This window comes from Carex rostrata, chromosome 25 (genome assembly GCF_964058835.1).
Source record: "Carex rostrata chromosome 25, lpCarRost1.2, whole genome shotgun sequence".
NCBI lineage: Eukaryota > Viridiplantae > Streptophyta > Magnoliopsida > Poales > Cyperaceae > Carex > Carex rostrata.
In genome coordinates this window covers 5675604-5692428 of record NC_135942.1, presented here as the reverse complement: position 1 = coordinate 5692428, position 16825 = coordinate 5675604, and the positions used below count along the sequence as shown (strand labels likewise).

Sequence of the window (16825 nt, the reverse complement as noted above, 5' to 3'; positions counted from 1 at the left end):
ACACTAGTAGTGTCTCCATTTGAAGAGCGTAGTAGCAACCCTAATACAACACTCCAATTGAATGTGTTTGCAGCACACTAGTAGTGTCTCCATATGGAAAGAGAAGAGCGTAGTTACAACCCTAATACAACACTCCAATTGAAGGTTTTTGTAGCACTCTAGTAGTGTAGATATATGGCAAGAGAAGAAGGTAGTTGCAACTTAAATATAACACTCCAATTGAAGATCTTTGCAGCACATCGGTAGTGAATATGACAAGAGGAGAGGGTAGTTGCAATCCTAATACAACACCTCAATTGAAGATGTTTGCAGCACACTAGTAATGTCTCCATATGGCAAGAGAAGAGCGTAGTTGCAACCCTAATACAACTCTTCAATTTAAGGTCTTTATAGCACACTCGTAGTGCTCCATATAGAACGAGAAGAGGGTAGTTGCAATCCTAATAAAATAATCCAATTGGAGGAGTTTGCAGCACTCCACTATTTCCTTCATATGACAAGAGAAGAGGATAGTTGCATCCCAAATACAACACTCCAATTGAAGGTCTTTGCAGCTCTCTTGCAGAGTCTCCATATGACAATAGAAGTGGGTAGTTTAAGCCTTAATACAACACTCCAATTAAAGGTGTTTGCAAAACACTAGTAGTGTCTCTATATGGCAAGAGAAGAGGGTAATTGCAATCCTAATACAACTCTCCAATTTAAGATCTTTGCAACACACTGGTAGTGCTCCATATGGAAAGAGAAGAGGATTAGTTGCAACCTTAATACAACACTCCAATTGAAGGTGTTTGGATCACACTAGTAGTGTCTCTATATGGCAAAAGAAGAGCGTAGTTGCAACTTAAATACAATACACCAATTGAAGGTGTTTGCAGCTCTCTTGTTGTATCTCCATATGTCAAGAGAAGAGCATAGTTGCAACCCTAATACAACTCTCCAATTTAATGTCTTTGCAGCACACTCGTAGTGCTCCCTATGGAACGAGAAGTGGGTAGTTGCAACCCTAATAAAAGAATCAAATTGAAGGAGTTTGCACACTCTATTATTGCCTCCATATGGCAAGAGAAGAGGGTAGTAGCAACCCTAATACAACACTCCAATTGAAGGTGTTTGCAACACACCGGTAGTGTCTCCAATATGGCAAGAGAGGAGGGTAGTTGCAACCCAAATACAATACTCCAATTGAAGTTGTTTGCAACGCACTAGTAGTGTCTCCATATGGCAAGAGAAGAGCGTAGTTTCAACCTAATACAACTCTCCAATTTAAGGACTTTGGAGGACACTCGTAGTGCACCATATGGAACGAGAAGATGGTAGTTACAACCCAAATAAAACAGTCCAATTGAAGGAGTTTGCAGCACTCTACTATTGCCTCCATATGGCTAGAGAAGATGATAGTTGCAACCCAAATACAACACTCCAGTTGAAGGTATTTGTAGCTTTCTTGTAGTGTCTCCATATGACAAGAGAAAATGGTAGTTACAACCCTAATACAACACTCCCATTGTAGTTATTTGCAGCACATTAATAATGTCTCCATATGGCAAGAGAAGAGTGTAATTGCAACTCTAATACAACTCTCCAATTTAAGGTCTTTGCAACACACTAGTAGTGTCATATGGAGAGAGAATAGGATAGTTGCAACTCTAATACAACACTCAAATTGAAGGTGTTTGTAGCACACTAGTAGTTTCTCCATATAGCAAGAGAAGATGGTAGTTAAAATCTAATACAACACTACAATTGAAGGTGTTTGCAGCACACTAGTAGTGCCCCATATAGAAAGAGAAGAGGGTACTTCCAACCCTAATAAAACAATCCAATTGAAGGAGTTTGTTGTAGTTTACTAGGGCCTCCAAATGACAAGAGAAGATGGTAGTTGCAACCCAAATAGAACACTCCAATTGAATGTCTTTGTAGCTCTCTGGTTGTATCTCCATATGGTAAGAGAAGATGATAGTTGCAACCGTAAACAACACTCCAATTGAAGGTTTTTGTAGCACACTAGTAATGCCTTAATGGATAGTTGCAACCTTTATACTACACTCCAGTTGAACCAATTTGCAGCACTCTAGTGGTGTTTCCATATGACAAGAGATGATGATAGTTGTAACCATAATACAACATTCTAATTGAAGATCTTAGCAGCATTGGCACATCAGTAGTGTCTCCATATAGCAAGAGAAGTGGGTAGTTAAAACACTAATACAACACTACAATTGAAGGTGTTTGTAACACTTTCATAGTGAAAAGGGTACTTGCAACGTTAATACATCACTCCAATTGAAGATCTTTGCAGCAATCTAGTAGTGTCTCCATATGGAAAGATAAGAGATTAGTCACTCCAATTATAGGTCTTTATAGCACACTAGTAGTGTCCCTAATAAGGCAATAGAATAGGGTAGTTTTTAACTCTAATACAACCCTCCAATTGAATGTGTTTGCAGCACTCCGGAAATGTCTCCATATGGTTATTTTGCCATGTAGAGTGCTCCAAACACCTTCAAATGGAGACACTATTAGAGCGCTCCAAACACCCTCAATTTGAGTGTTGTATTAGGTTTGTAAACGCCCTATTATATTGTCATATAGAGACACTAGTAAAGTTCTCCAAACACGTTCAACTGGAGTGTTGTATTAGGGTTGTTATTGCCATATTATCTTGTCATATAGAGACACAACTAGAGTGCTCCAAACACATTCAATTGGAGTGTTGTATTTGGTTTCCAAATGCCCTATTATCTTGTCATATAGAGACACTATTAGAGGGCTCCAAACACCTTTAACTGGAGTGTTGTATTGGGGTTGTAAATGTCCTATTATGTTACCATATAGATACACTACAAGAGTCCTCCAAACACCCTCAATTGGATGTTGTATTAGGGTTGTAAATGCCATATTATCTTGTCATATTGGGACACTACTAGAGTTCTCCAAACACCTTCAATTGGAGTGTTGTATTAGGGTTGTAAATGCCCGATTATCTTGCCATATAGAGACACTACTAGAGTGCTCCAAACACCTATAAATGGAGTGTTGTGTTGGGGTTGTAAATGCCCAATTATCTTGCCATATAGAGGCACTATTAGAGTTCTCCAAACACCTTCAATTGGAGTATTTTATTAGGTTTGTAAATGCCCTATTATCTTGCCATATAGAGACACCGCTAGAGTAAACCAAACACCTTCAATTGGAGTTTTGTATTAGGGCTGTAAATGTCCTATTATATTGCCATCTGGAGCCACTACTAGAGTGCTCCAAACACCTTCAACTGGAGTGTTGTCTTAGGGTTGTAAATGCCCTATTATCTTGCAATATATAGACACTACAAGAGTCCACCAAACACCTTCAATTGGAGTGCTGTATTTGGTTTGTAAATGCCCTATTATCTTGTCATAAAGGGACACTAATAGAGTTCTCCAAACACCTTGTCATAAAGGGACACTAGAAAAATACTCCAAATACCTTGAACTGGAGAGTTGTATTTGGGTTGTAAATGCTATATCATCTTACCATATAGAGACACTACAAGAGTCCTCTAAACACCTTCATTTGGAGTATTGTATTAGGGTTGTAAATCCCCTATTGTCATGCCATATAGGGCCACTACTAGACTGTTGTATTAGGGTGGTAAATGCCAGATTATCTTGTCATATAGAGACACAAGAAGAGTCCTCCAAACACCATCAATTGGCGTGTTATATTAGGATTGTAAATCCCCTATTATCTTGCCTTATAGAGACACTGCTAGTGTGGTCGAGACACCTTCAATTGGAGTGTTGTATTAGGGTTGTAAATGCCCTATTATCTTGTCATAGAGATGCACTACTGGAGTTCTCCAAACAACTTCATTTGGAGTGTGGTATTAGAGTTGTAAATGCCCTATTATCTTGCCATGTTGGGACACTACTAGAGTTCTCCAAACACCTTCAATTGGTGTGTTGTATTAGGGTCGTAAATGCCCAATTATCTCACCTTATAGAGACACTACTAGAATGGTCCAAACACCTTCAATTGGAGTGTTGTATTTGGATTGTAAATACCCTATTATGTTGCCATATATATACACTACAAGAGTGCTCGAAACACCTTCAACTAGAGTGTTGTATTTGGGTCGTAAATGCCCTATTATTTTGCCATATAGAGACACTAAAAAAATCCTCCAAACACCTTCAATGTGAGTGTCGTATTAAGGTTGTAAATGCCATATTATCTTGCCAGATGGAGGCACTACTAGAGTGCTCCATACACCTTCATTTGGAGTGTTGTATTAGGATTGTAAATGCCTTATTATCTAGTCATATAGGGACACTACTACGGTGCTGCAAACACCTTCAACTGGAGTATTGTGTTAGGGTTGTAAATGCCCTAATATATTGCAACATAGAGACACTACAAGAGTCGTCGAAACACCTGCAATTGGAGTGTTGTATTCGGTTTGTCAATGCCCAATTACATTGTCAAATATAGACACTACTAGAGTGCTCCGAACACCTTCAACTGGAGTGTTGTGTTAGGGTTGTAAATGCCCTATTATCTTGCCATATAAAGACACTACAAGAGTCCTCTAAACACCTTCAATTGGAGTGTTGTATTGGGGTTGTAAATGCCCTATTGTCATGCCTTATAGAGACACTACTAGAGTGCTCCAAACACTATCAACTGGAATGTGGTATTGGGGTTGTACATGGGGAAATTTATAAACTGCCATTCCTATAAAAACAATCAAACAAAATGCCCTCCTCTTAAATTTATTGTCAAAATGCCCTTGTAGGACCCACTAATGTAAATTTGTTCCCTTCCCTCTGTTTACTTTCACTATTTCCAAATTGCCTTCCGTAAAATCTAAGAAAAAAAAAAACCCTTCCTGTCTGTTCGCCTCCCCAATACTCTGTTCATTTTCTCAAACTCTTCGTCTCTCTTCCCCATCATGCTCTCCTCCACACTGCTTGCCTCTCCTCCGCATTGGGCCATAGTCTTTCCTCCGCACCGCCGTGTTGATCTCCTCTGCACTTGCTTTGCTTCTCTTTGATTCGCCTCCATTCCAGAACCTCTCCTATGCACATAGCACAACCATCGGTAAATTTGCTTTTCTCTTCTTAAGCCTTGTTATACCTATCACACATGAGTTTAGTGAGAAGATATTGTTGAATAACTTCTACTTAGACTAGATCAGAGCATATATGTGCGCATCACATGGCATGGGTCCTCTTATTTTATAGAAAATTAATGTTTGAATTTTTCGTTTCTTTTTTTACTTTTCAGTTGGCTAAAGTTCATCACAACAATTCAGAAGAAGCCGGTTAATATATTTCGTATGCCCTATTTGTTGTGAACCGCTGATAAGAGGCTTCTTGGAATTAACTTGTATGTTTTTTTTTATCAAAATTATTTAGTTGAGTTTGATTAAGTAGATAATTTTAAGTTGACTTTTGAATGAATTTTTTAGTTTCTTATTTGCAAATATATTATTTAACAAAATTTAAGAAAAGAGACACTGAAATAAGCCTCAACTATTTTCTATTTTACTGTTTCACATGCCATCGGTTGTGCGTACCTATCTTTAACATATAGTTATTTTTAATTTTAGGGTTAAAAAAAAAAGATGAATGATAAATGAAATAAATAAACTGGTATTCCTAACTATTTAGCATGACATAAAATAATATGCATGAAATCCAATTGTTAATTTGCTGAGAGCTTACTTCTATTGTGTGGTAGTTTATTGTTGTTGTTTCAAGATTAATTAAATGAATAAGCTCTATTGTAATAAGTACTTGAGTTTATATGCACAGTTAATTTTCAATATACTCAAATTTATATTTTGCGAACCTCTTTAATGTGTAACTTTGTATAACTCTATGTATAAGGAATCAAAACATCAGAAATCTAAATTTATGGTAATAGAGAGAAAATTATATGTATTTATTTAATTACAAAAATTATAATGAATATGTTAAATGATAATGCACTGTTTTAATATTTTTTTTGTACATGTAGGATCATGGCTGATGCATTGTCATTCGAATCGTTCAGTGATGCAAGCGAATATTCTGAAGAGGAAGAATGCTCTGATTCTGATGATAATGTTGATGAAGAGATAGAAATTGAACATGATGGTGGTCTCGCAAGCATAGCTGCTGCAATTCAAACAAACAAAAGTCTAGAGGTGGACGGTGAGTTTGTCAACAACCCGATGTCTTTCAATGCTGATAATTCTTGGTTGGCAACGTATGAGATAGAAGACTTGACTAACGAGAGTCAGTTTGCCACGCACAGCCCGGCAAATGCAAACGGAGAGTGGAAAGGACTAATATTTTCTGACAAAAATGCTTTATTGAGGGCACTTGGAGAGTGGCATGTAACCCACTATGTTCAAATGAAAGTGAAGAAATCTGACACTTGCCGTTATACTTGTGTTTGTGTTCAAAGTGACTGTCGTTGGAGGTTGCACGCACACAGACCGAAAGGAGCTACATACTTTTTGGTTAGTCAATACAATGGGTCTCATAATTGTGTTATTCCAATAGGTAACAGTATGCACCGAAATTGCACATCTGCTTTAATTTGTGAGAAGATACTTCCATCAATGAGAGCATCGCTATCAATGAGTGTAAAGGAAATTCGACTCAAGATTAAGGATGATTGGAAGACAGATATCAGTTATGATTTGGCATGGAAAGCACGCAGCAGAGCGTTAAGAATTATATACGGTAGTTGGGAGAAGTCTTTTTCTGATTTACCAAGATACTTATCTATGATGCAAGCTTCAAATCCAGGTACTGTTTGGACCATGAACCCTCCCTTTACAGGAACAGGTGTACAACAATTTAGGCGAGTTTTTTGGGCTTTTGGCCCTTCGATAGAGAGTTGGAAAAAGTATCGGCCGGTGGTAAGTGTTGATGGTACTCATTTGTATGGCAAATACGAGGGATGTGCATTAATTGCTACAGGTATTGATGCTAATGGGGGGCTTTATCCAATAGCTTTTTCTATTTGTGACAAAGAAAATGGAGATAATTGGGAGTGGTTTCTTTAGTCATTAAGAGATTTTGTTATACGTGAAAGGAAGGTTTGCATCATATCTGATCGTTTTTCTGGTAATAAAGAGGTGGTCCATAGAGTATTTTCTCCTGATGATGGTCATGCTCATCGCTGGTGTTTGTGCCATATAAAAGCAAACCTTAAGAAGGCAGGTATTATTGATAAAGTAGTATTGGATAAATTTTACAGAATTGGTTGTGTAAATGAGATTGTAGAGTTTAATAGACTGAAAGAGAAATTAAAAACTGAGTGTGAGAATGCTTGGAAATGGATAGAGGAGAAAATAAATGATGACCGTGAATATTGGGCATTAGCATTTGATGGTGGAAGAAGATATGGTGTTATGACCACCAACTGGTCTGAGAGCCTTAACTCGGTACTTAGAGGTACTCGATCACTACCTGTCACTGCATTTGTTGCTGCTACCTTTTATAGAGTAAACCAAGCTTTTGTTGAGCGCAGTGAGCAAGGAAGAAAGATGACAACCCAGTTGTGCCCTAAAGTTATTGACCAAATTCGCCCTCGACAAATCGCATCTCGTGGGTATCAAGTATGTCGGTTTGGTCCCTGTGATTACGAGGTTAATACTGGAACCTCAAAATACTCGGTAACAATAAATAGGAGGTCATCAATTTGTGTATGTCAGGCATTTCGACTTATCGGCCTTCCTTGCAGTCATATGTTGGCTTGTTGTAGTGATCGATGGCACAAAACAAACTTTCATACACTTTGTAATGATTGGTATTTCACTGAGATGTATCGAAATGCATACTCAATCCAGTTTCATCCTGTATCGGACAAGAGATTTTGGCCAAGCATTGAAGGACCAACTGTGCTCCCTTCCGCACTTAGGAAAAAAAAGGGCCATCCTAAGTCAACTCGTATACATAATTCAATGGATGTGAGAAAAACAACTGTTACAACAAAACGTAAATGCGGGCATTGCAAGGAGCTTGGTCATAACAAAAAAAAGTGTCAACAGCTTCACAAAACTAGAGGTAATAAGCATTTTCTCATTGTATTTGTTTCAAATATTAATTTTTTTACTAATAAAATTATATGATTATGCAGGTGCCACAACTTGAGAATTCATTTACTGCTGACAGCTAAATATGCTAAACATTAATCTAATGTGAGATTTTTTTTTTTATTATTTGGAGTTTATTAATTACTACTTTATCATTTTAATATGAAGTTGTTCACTTTATATTATAACTTTTTAAATATATATTTTTTATTGCAGGAAGTTCGAAAGTTTGATACAAGCACATAAGGTTAAGGCGGTAGTTTATATTTATGATTTGCAATTTCTAGCAATTTTTTGTTTTATTTTATTGTACTCTTTCGTATTGTTGGTATTAATTAGTAATTGTTTTGGATTTTATATATGTGAAAGACAAAGTTGAATGAACTACCAATTTTTAAGAAAAATATACATGATTAGTACGTTTTTTTTAAGCATGAGTATCTCAAATAGTTGTTCCTAGTATGTGATATGATATATTTTTTATAATTGTATAAGCCACATTATGATTTTTTTTCCCTCTGAATAAATTGTATGCAGAATGTATATATTTAATATATTCATTTGTTATTCTTTTTGTATTGAATAAACTATATGTAAAATGTCTATATTATAAAAATTAATATGTTAATCCAAAATATTTTATAGAATAAATTAATACTACAGTACAATAATTGTTAAAAATATTTTACAAAATAAATTTTATACTGAATATATAAAACTTTACAAAATATGTACATGAGATATTATATGATATTTGAAATAGTCTAGATTACGACAGATCATCAAACCAAGAGTCGTCAGTCAAAGAAGAAAAAGATAGAAATTCAAATAAATTAAAATTGAAACATAACTTAAAAATAAAACGAAACATAACTTATCAGTAAGTCAAATGCAAATATTTGAAGTAAATATTTGACGTTATTAAAAATGCATGATATCTAAGAAATTAAATGTGGTAAGAAAAAAAATAACAATAATAGCGCCTTCAGCCTTCTTCATTTGGCACTTTCCCAAAAAAAAAAGTTTCCAAATTTAATAGAGTAATTAACGTGGAGAGAGAGGGAGTAATATGGAGAGAGAGGGGAGAGGGAGGGAGGGTAACTTTGGGTCCCACAAGGGCATTTTGTCAAGAAATTTAGTGAGGGGGTATTTTATTTGATCTTTCTTGAAGGATGGGCATTTTGTAAAATTCCCCGTTGTACATGCCCTATTATCTTGCCATATTAGGGTTGTAAATTGGAGGGTTGTATTAGGGTTGTAAATGTCATATTATCTTGCTTTATATAGACACTACTAGTGTGCTTTAAACACCTTCAATTAGAGTGTCGTATTATGGTCATAAATGACCTATTATCTTTCCATCTCGAGCCACTATTGGAGTGCTCCAAACACCATCAATTGGAGTGCTGTATTAGGGTTGAAAATGCCATATTGGGACACTACCAGAGTTCTCCAAACACCTTCAACTGGAGTGTTATACTATGGTTTTAAATGCCCTATTATTGTGCCATATTGGGACACTACTAGTGTGCTCCAAACACATTCAACTGGAGTGTTGTATTATTGTTGTACATGCCCTATTAAGTTGCCATATAAGGACACAACAAGAGTCCTCTAAACACCTCCAATTGTTGTGCTGTATTAGGGTTGTCAATGCCCTATTATCTTGCCTTATAGAGATACTACTAGTGTGCTCCAAGCACCTTCAATTGGAGTGTTGTATTAGGGTTGCAAATGCCTTATTATCTTGCCGTATAGAGTTTTCCAAAAACCATCATTTGGAGTGTTGTATTAGGGTTGTAACTACTCTATTATCTTGCCATATTGGGACACTACTAGTGTTCTCCAAATACGCTCAATTGGAGTGCTGTATTAGGGTCGTAAATGGCCTATTATCTTTCCATCTTGAGACATTATTAGAGTGCTCCAAACACCATCAATTGGAGTGCTGTATTAGGGTTGCAAATGCCCTATTATATTGTCATATTGGGACACTACCATAGTTCTCCAAACACCTTCAATTGGAGTGTTGTACAAGGGTTGTAAATGCCCTATTATTGTGCCATATTGGGACACTACTAGTGTGCTCCAAACACCTTCAACTGGAGTGTTGTACTATTGTTGTACATGCCCAATTAAGTTGCCATAAAAGGACACAACAAGAGTCCTCCAAACACCTCCAATTTGAGTGTTGTATTAGGGTTGTAAATGCCCTATTATCTTGCCTTATAGAGACACTACTCATGTGCTCCAACCACCTTCAATTTGAGTGTTGTATTAGGGTTGCAAATGCCCTATTATCTTGTCATATAGAGACACTACTAGAGTGTCCCAAAAACCATCATTTGGAGTGTTGTATTAGGGTTGTAAATGCTCTATTATCTAAGCCATATTGGGACATTACTAGAGTTCTCAAAACATCTTCAATTGGAGTGTTGTACTCGGGTCATAAATGCCCTATTATCTTGCCATCTAGGGTCACTACTAGAGTGCTCCAAACACCTTCAACTAGAGTGTTGTATTAAGGTTGTACTAGTCCTAGTATCATGCCATATATAGAAACAACAAGAGTCCTCCAAACACCATCAATTGGAGTGTTGTATTAGGGTTCCAAATCCCCTATTATCTTGCCTTATAGAGACACAACTAGTGTACTCCAAACACATTTCAATTGGAGTGTTGTATTAGGGTTGTAAATGCCCTATTATCTTGCCATATTGGGACACTACTAGAGTCCTCCAAACACCTTCAACTGGAGTGTTTGTATTAGGGTTGTAAATGCCCTATTATCTTGTCATATAGGGACTCTACTCGAGTCCTCCAAACACCTTCAATTGGAGTGTTGTATTAGAATTGTAAATGCCCTATTATCTTGCCATATAGGGACATTACTAGTGTGCTCCAAACACCTTCAACTGGAGTGTTGTATTAGTGTCGTACATGCCCTATTAAGTTCCCATATAAGGACACAACAAGAGTCCTCCAAACACCTCCTATTGGAGTGCTGTATTAGGGTGGTAAATGGCCTATTATCTTGCCTTATAGAGACACCACATGTGTGCTCCAAACATCTTCAATTGGAGTGTTGTATTAGGGTCGTAAAAGGCCCTATTATCTTGCCTTATGGAGACACTACTAGTGTGCTCCAAGCACCTTCAATTAGAGTGTCGTATTACGGTTGCAAATGCCCTATTATCTTGCAATATAGAGACACTACTAGAGTGCTCCAAACACCTTCAATTGGAGTGTGGTATTAGTGTTGTTAATGCCCTATTATCTTGCCATATAGAGACGCTACAAGAGCCCTCCAAATACCTTCAGTTCCAGTGTTGTATTAGGGTTGTAAATGCTTTATTATCTAGCCATCTGGAGACACTACTAGAATGCTCCAAAAATATTCTATTGGAGTGTTGTATTAGGGTTGTAAATCCCCTATTATATTTTGCTATAGAGGGACACTACAATAGTGCTCTAAACACCTTCAATTGGCGTGTTATTAGGATTTTAGATGCTCTATGATCTTGCCATCAGGAGAAACTACAAGAGTTCTCCAAACAACATCAATTGAAGTGTTGTATTGGGGTTGAAAATCCCAAATTATCTTGCCACTACTAGTGTGCTCCAAACACATTCGATTGGAGTGTTGTATTAGGGTTGTAAATGCCCCATTATCTTGTCAGATAGATACACTACTAGAATTCTCCAAACACCATCATTTGGAGTGTGGTATTAGGGTTGTAAATGCCCTATTATTATCTTTCCATATTGGGACACTACTAGAGTCCTCCAAACACCTTCAACTGGAGTGTTGTATTAGGGTTATAAATGTCTTATTATCTTGCCATATAGGGACTCTACTAGAGTCCTCCAAACACCTTCAATTGGAGTGTCATACTCGGGTCATAAATGCCCTATTATATTGCTATGTAGAGACAATACTAAAGTGCTCAAAACACCTTCAACTAGACTGTTGTATTAGGGTGGCAAATGCCAAATTATCTTGCCATATAGAGATACAACAAGAGTTCTCCAAACAACAACAATTGGAGTGTTGTATTGGGGTTGAAAATCCCAAATTATCTTGCCTTATAGAGACACTATTAGTGTGCTCCAAACACATTCGATTGGAGTGTTGTATTAGCGTTGTAAATGCCCCATTATCTTGTCAGATAGATACACTACTAGAATTCTCCAAACATCATCATTTGGAGTGTGGTATTAGGGTTGTAAATGCCCTATTATTATCTTGCCATATTGGGACACTACTAGAGTGCTCCAAACACCTTCAACTGGAGTCTTGTATTAGGGTTGTAAATGCTCTATTATCTTGCCATATAGGGACTCTACCAGAGTCCTCCAAACACCATCAATTGGAGTGTCACACTCGGGTCATAAATGCCGTATTATTTTGCCATCTAGAGACACTACTAGAGTGCTCGAAACACATTCAACTAGACTATTGTGTTAGGGTGGCAAATGCCAAATTATCTTGCCATATAGAGATACAACAAGAGTCCTACAAACACCATCAATTGGAGTGTTGTATTGGGGTTGCGAATCCCCTATTATCTTGCCATATAGATACACTACTAGAGTTCTCCAAACACCTTCAATTAGAGTGTTGTATTATGATTGTAGATGCTCTATGATCTTGCCATCAGGAGAAACTACAAGAGTTCTCCGAACAACATCAATTGGAGTGTTTTATTGAGGTTGCAAATCCCCTATTATCTTACCTTATAGTGTGCTCCAAGCACCTTCGATTGGACTGTTGTATTAGGGTTGTAAATGCCCTATTATCTTGTCATATAGATACACTACTAGAGTTCTCCAAACACCTTCATTTGGAGTGTGGTATTGGGGTTGTAAATGCCCTATTATCTTGCCATATTGGGACACTACTGGAGTCCTCCAAACACCTTCCACTGGAGTGTTGTATTAGGATTGTAAATGCCCTATTATCTTGCCATAGAGGGACTCTACTAGAAACACCTTCAATTGGAGTGTCATACTCGGGTCATAAATGCCCAATTATCTTGCCATCTAGAGACACTACTAGAGTGCTCAAAACACCTTCAACTAGACTGTTGTATTAAGGTGGCAAATGCCAAATTATCTTGCCATATAGAGATACACAAAGAGTCCTCCAAACACCATCAATTTAAGTGTTGAATTAAGGTTGCAAATCCCCTATTATCTTGCCATATAGGAACACTACTAGTGTGCTTCAAACACCATCAATTTGAGTGTTGTATTAGGGTTGTAAATGCCCTATTATATTGTCATATAGATACACTATTAGAGTTCTCCAAACACCATCATTTGGTGTGTGGTATTAGTGTTGTAAATGCCTGTTTATCTTGCCATATTGGGACACTACTAGAGTTCTCCAAACACCTTCAATTGGTGTGTTGTATTAGGGTCGTAAATGCCCTATTATCTTGCCATCTAGCGACACTACTAGAGTGCACCAAACTTCTTCAACTAGAGTGTTGTCTTAAGGTTGTACATGCCCTATTATGTTGCCATATAGAGACACCACTAGAGTTCTCCAAACACCTTGAACTGGAGTGTTGTATTAGTGTTGTAAATGCCCTATTATCTTGCCTTATAGAGACAATACTAGTGTGCTCGAAACACCTTCAATTGGAGTGTTGTATTAGAATTGTAAATGCCCTATTTTCTTGCCAGATAGGGACACTACTAGAGTGCTCGAAACACCTTCAACTAGACTATTGTGTTAGGGTGGCAAATGCCAAATTATCTTGTCATATAGAGATACAACAAGAGTCCTACAAACACCATCAATTGGAGTGTTTTATTAAGGTTGCGAATCCCCTATTATCTTGCCATATAGAGACATTACTTGTGTGCTCCAAACGCCATCAATTGGAGTGTTGTATTGGGGTTGCAAATGCCCTATTATCTTGTCATATAGATACACTACTAGAGTTCTCCAAACACCTTCAATTGGAGTGTTGTATTATGATTGTAGATGCTCTATGATCTTGCCATCAGGAGAAACTACTTGAGATCTCCAAACACCTTCATTTGGAGTGTGATATTGGGGTTGTAAATGCCCTATTATCTTGCCATATTGGGACACTACCAGAGTCCTCCAAACACCTTCGACTGGAGTGTTGTATTAGGATTGTAAATGCCCTATTATCTTGCCGTATAGGGACTCTACTAGAGTCCTCCAAACACCTTCAATTGGAGTGTCATACTCGGGTCATAAATGCCCTATTATCTTGCCATCTAGAGACACTACTAGAGTGCTCAAAACACCTTCAACTAGACTGTTGTACTAAGGTAGCAAATGCCAAATTATCTTGCCATATAGAGATACACAAAGAGTCCTCCAAATACCATCAATTGGAGTGTTGTATTAAGGTTGCAAATCCCCTATTATCTTGCCATATAGGGACACTACTAGTGTGCTTCAAACACCATCAGTTGGAGTGTTGTATTAGGGTTGTAAATGCCCTATTATATTGTCATATAGATACACTATTAGAGTTCTCCAAACACCTTCATTTGGAGTGTGGTATTAGGGTTGTAAATGCCTGTTTATCTTGTCATATTGGGACACTACTAGAGTTCTCCAAACACCTTCAATTGTTGTGTTGTATTAGGGTCGTAAATGCCCTATTATCTTGCCATCTAGCGACACTACTAGAGTGCACCAAACTCCTTCAACTAGAGTGTTGTATTAGGGTTGTACACGCCCTATTATGTTGCCATATAGAGACACCACTAGAGTTCTCCAAACACCTTGAACTGGAGTGTTGTATTAGTGTTGTAAATGCCCTATTATCTTGCCTTATAGAGACACTACTAGTGTGCTAGAAACACCTTCAATTGGAGTGTTGTATTAGAATTGTAAATGCCCTATTTTCTTGCCAGATAGAGACACTACTAGAGTGCTGCAAACACCTTCAATTGGAGTGTTGTATTAGGGTTGTTAATGCCCTATTATCTCGCCATAAAGTGACACTACAAGAGTCCTCCAAATACCTTCAATTCGAGTGTTGTATTAGGGTTGTAAATGCCCTATTATCTAGCCATCTGGTGACACCACTAGAGTGCTCCAAACACATTTTATTGGAGTGTTGTATTAGGGTTGTAAATTTCCTATTATCTTGCTATTGAGGGACACTACTATAGTGCTCGAAACACCTTCAATAAGAGTGTTGTATTAGGGTTTTAAATGCCCTATTATATTGTCGTATGGAGACACTATTAGAGTCCTCCAAACACTTTGAATTGGAGTGTTGTTTTAGGATTGTATATGCTCTATGATCTTGCCATCAGGACAAACTATAAGAGTTCTCCAAACTCCATCAATTGGAGTGTTGTATTAGGGTTGCAAATCCCCTATTATCTTGCCTTATAGAGACACTACTAGTGTGCTGCAAACACCTTAAATTGGAGTGTTGTATTAGGGTTGTAAATGCCCTATTATCTTGTCATATAGATACACTACTAGAGTTTTCCAAACACCTTCATTTGGAGTGTGGTATTGGGGTTGTAAATGCCCTATTATCTTGCCATATTGGGACACTACTAGAGTCCTCCAAACACCTTCAACTGGAGTGTTGTATTAGGGTTGTAAATGTCATATTATCTTGCCATATAGGGACTCTACTAGAGTCCTCCAAACACCTTCAATTGGAGTGTCATACTCGGGTCATAAATGCCCTATTATCTTGCCATCTAGCGACACTACTAGAGTGCACCAAACACCTTCAACTAGAGTGTTGTATTAGGGTTGTACATGCCCTATTATGTTGCTATATAGAGACACCACTAGAGTTCTCCAAACACCTTGAACTGGAGTGTTGTATTAGTGTTGTAAATGCCCTATTATCTTGCCTTATAGAGACACTACTAGTGTGCTCGAAACACCTTCAATTGGAGTGTTGTATTAGAGTTGTAAATGCCCTATTATCTTGCAAGATAGAAACACTACTAGAGTGCTCCAAACACCTTCATTTGGAGTGTTGTATTAGGGTTGTAAATGCCCTATTATCTAGCCATATAGTGACATAACTAGAATTCTCCAAACACCTTCAATTGGAGTGTGTATTAGGGTCGTAAATGCCCTATTATCTAGCCATATAGAGACACTACAAGAGTCCTCCAAACACCTTCAATTGGAGTGTTGTATTAGGTTTGTCAATGCCCTATTATATTGTCAAATATAGACACTACTAGAGTGCTCCAAACATCTTCAACTGGAGTGATGTATTAGGGTTGTAAATGCCCTATTATCTTGCCATATAGAGACACTGCAAGAGTCCTCTAAACACCTTTATTTGGAGTGTTGTTTTAGGGTTGTAAATCCCCTATTGTGATGACAATAGGTTTTGAAGGCTGCCTCGTTGGCATGCTCCGCGATGCTGGGGAGAACATTAATTGGCGGAAGATAAAGAAGACACCGCAAAATCTGGATTATCAACCAGAGGCCATCTACGCTGATGATATGCCACCACCTCCTGCAGGTAATTACAAGTTAATATTAAAAGTAGGACACACACAATGGTTTTATTTTCCTCGAATTCTTTGTTCTAACTCAGTTAACTTTTAATTATGCAGATGATGACTCAGGTTGGGCATTCCACCACTGGGTGTTGAATACCGAAGGATGGGACGCTTATAAAGATGGAGTTCCGGTAGAGCTTGGCCCGGTCAGTTACCGCTTTATGTTATTTATTGTAGAGTTCTTTGTATGTAGTAAATCTAATATTA

General features: G+C 37.5%; 1 protein-coding gene across 1 annotated transcript; it reads left to right on the top strand.

The window, feature by feature from the left end:
• Positions 1-5960: 5960 nt before the first annotated feature.
• On the top strand, positions 5961-7104 carry LOC144543816 (uncharacterized). Its single transcript, XM_078292227.1, has one exon. The coding sequence runs from the start codon at positions 6008-6010 to the stop codon at positions 7040-7042; it is 1035 nt and encodes a 344-aa protein (XP_078148353.1). The 5' UTR covers positions 5961-6007; the 3' UTR covers positions 7043-7104.
• Positions 7105-16825: the final 9721 nt, after the last annotated feature.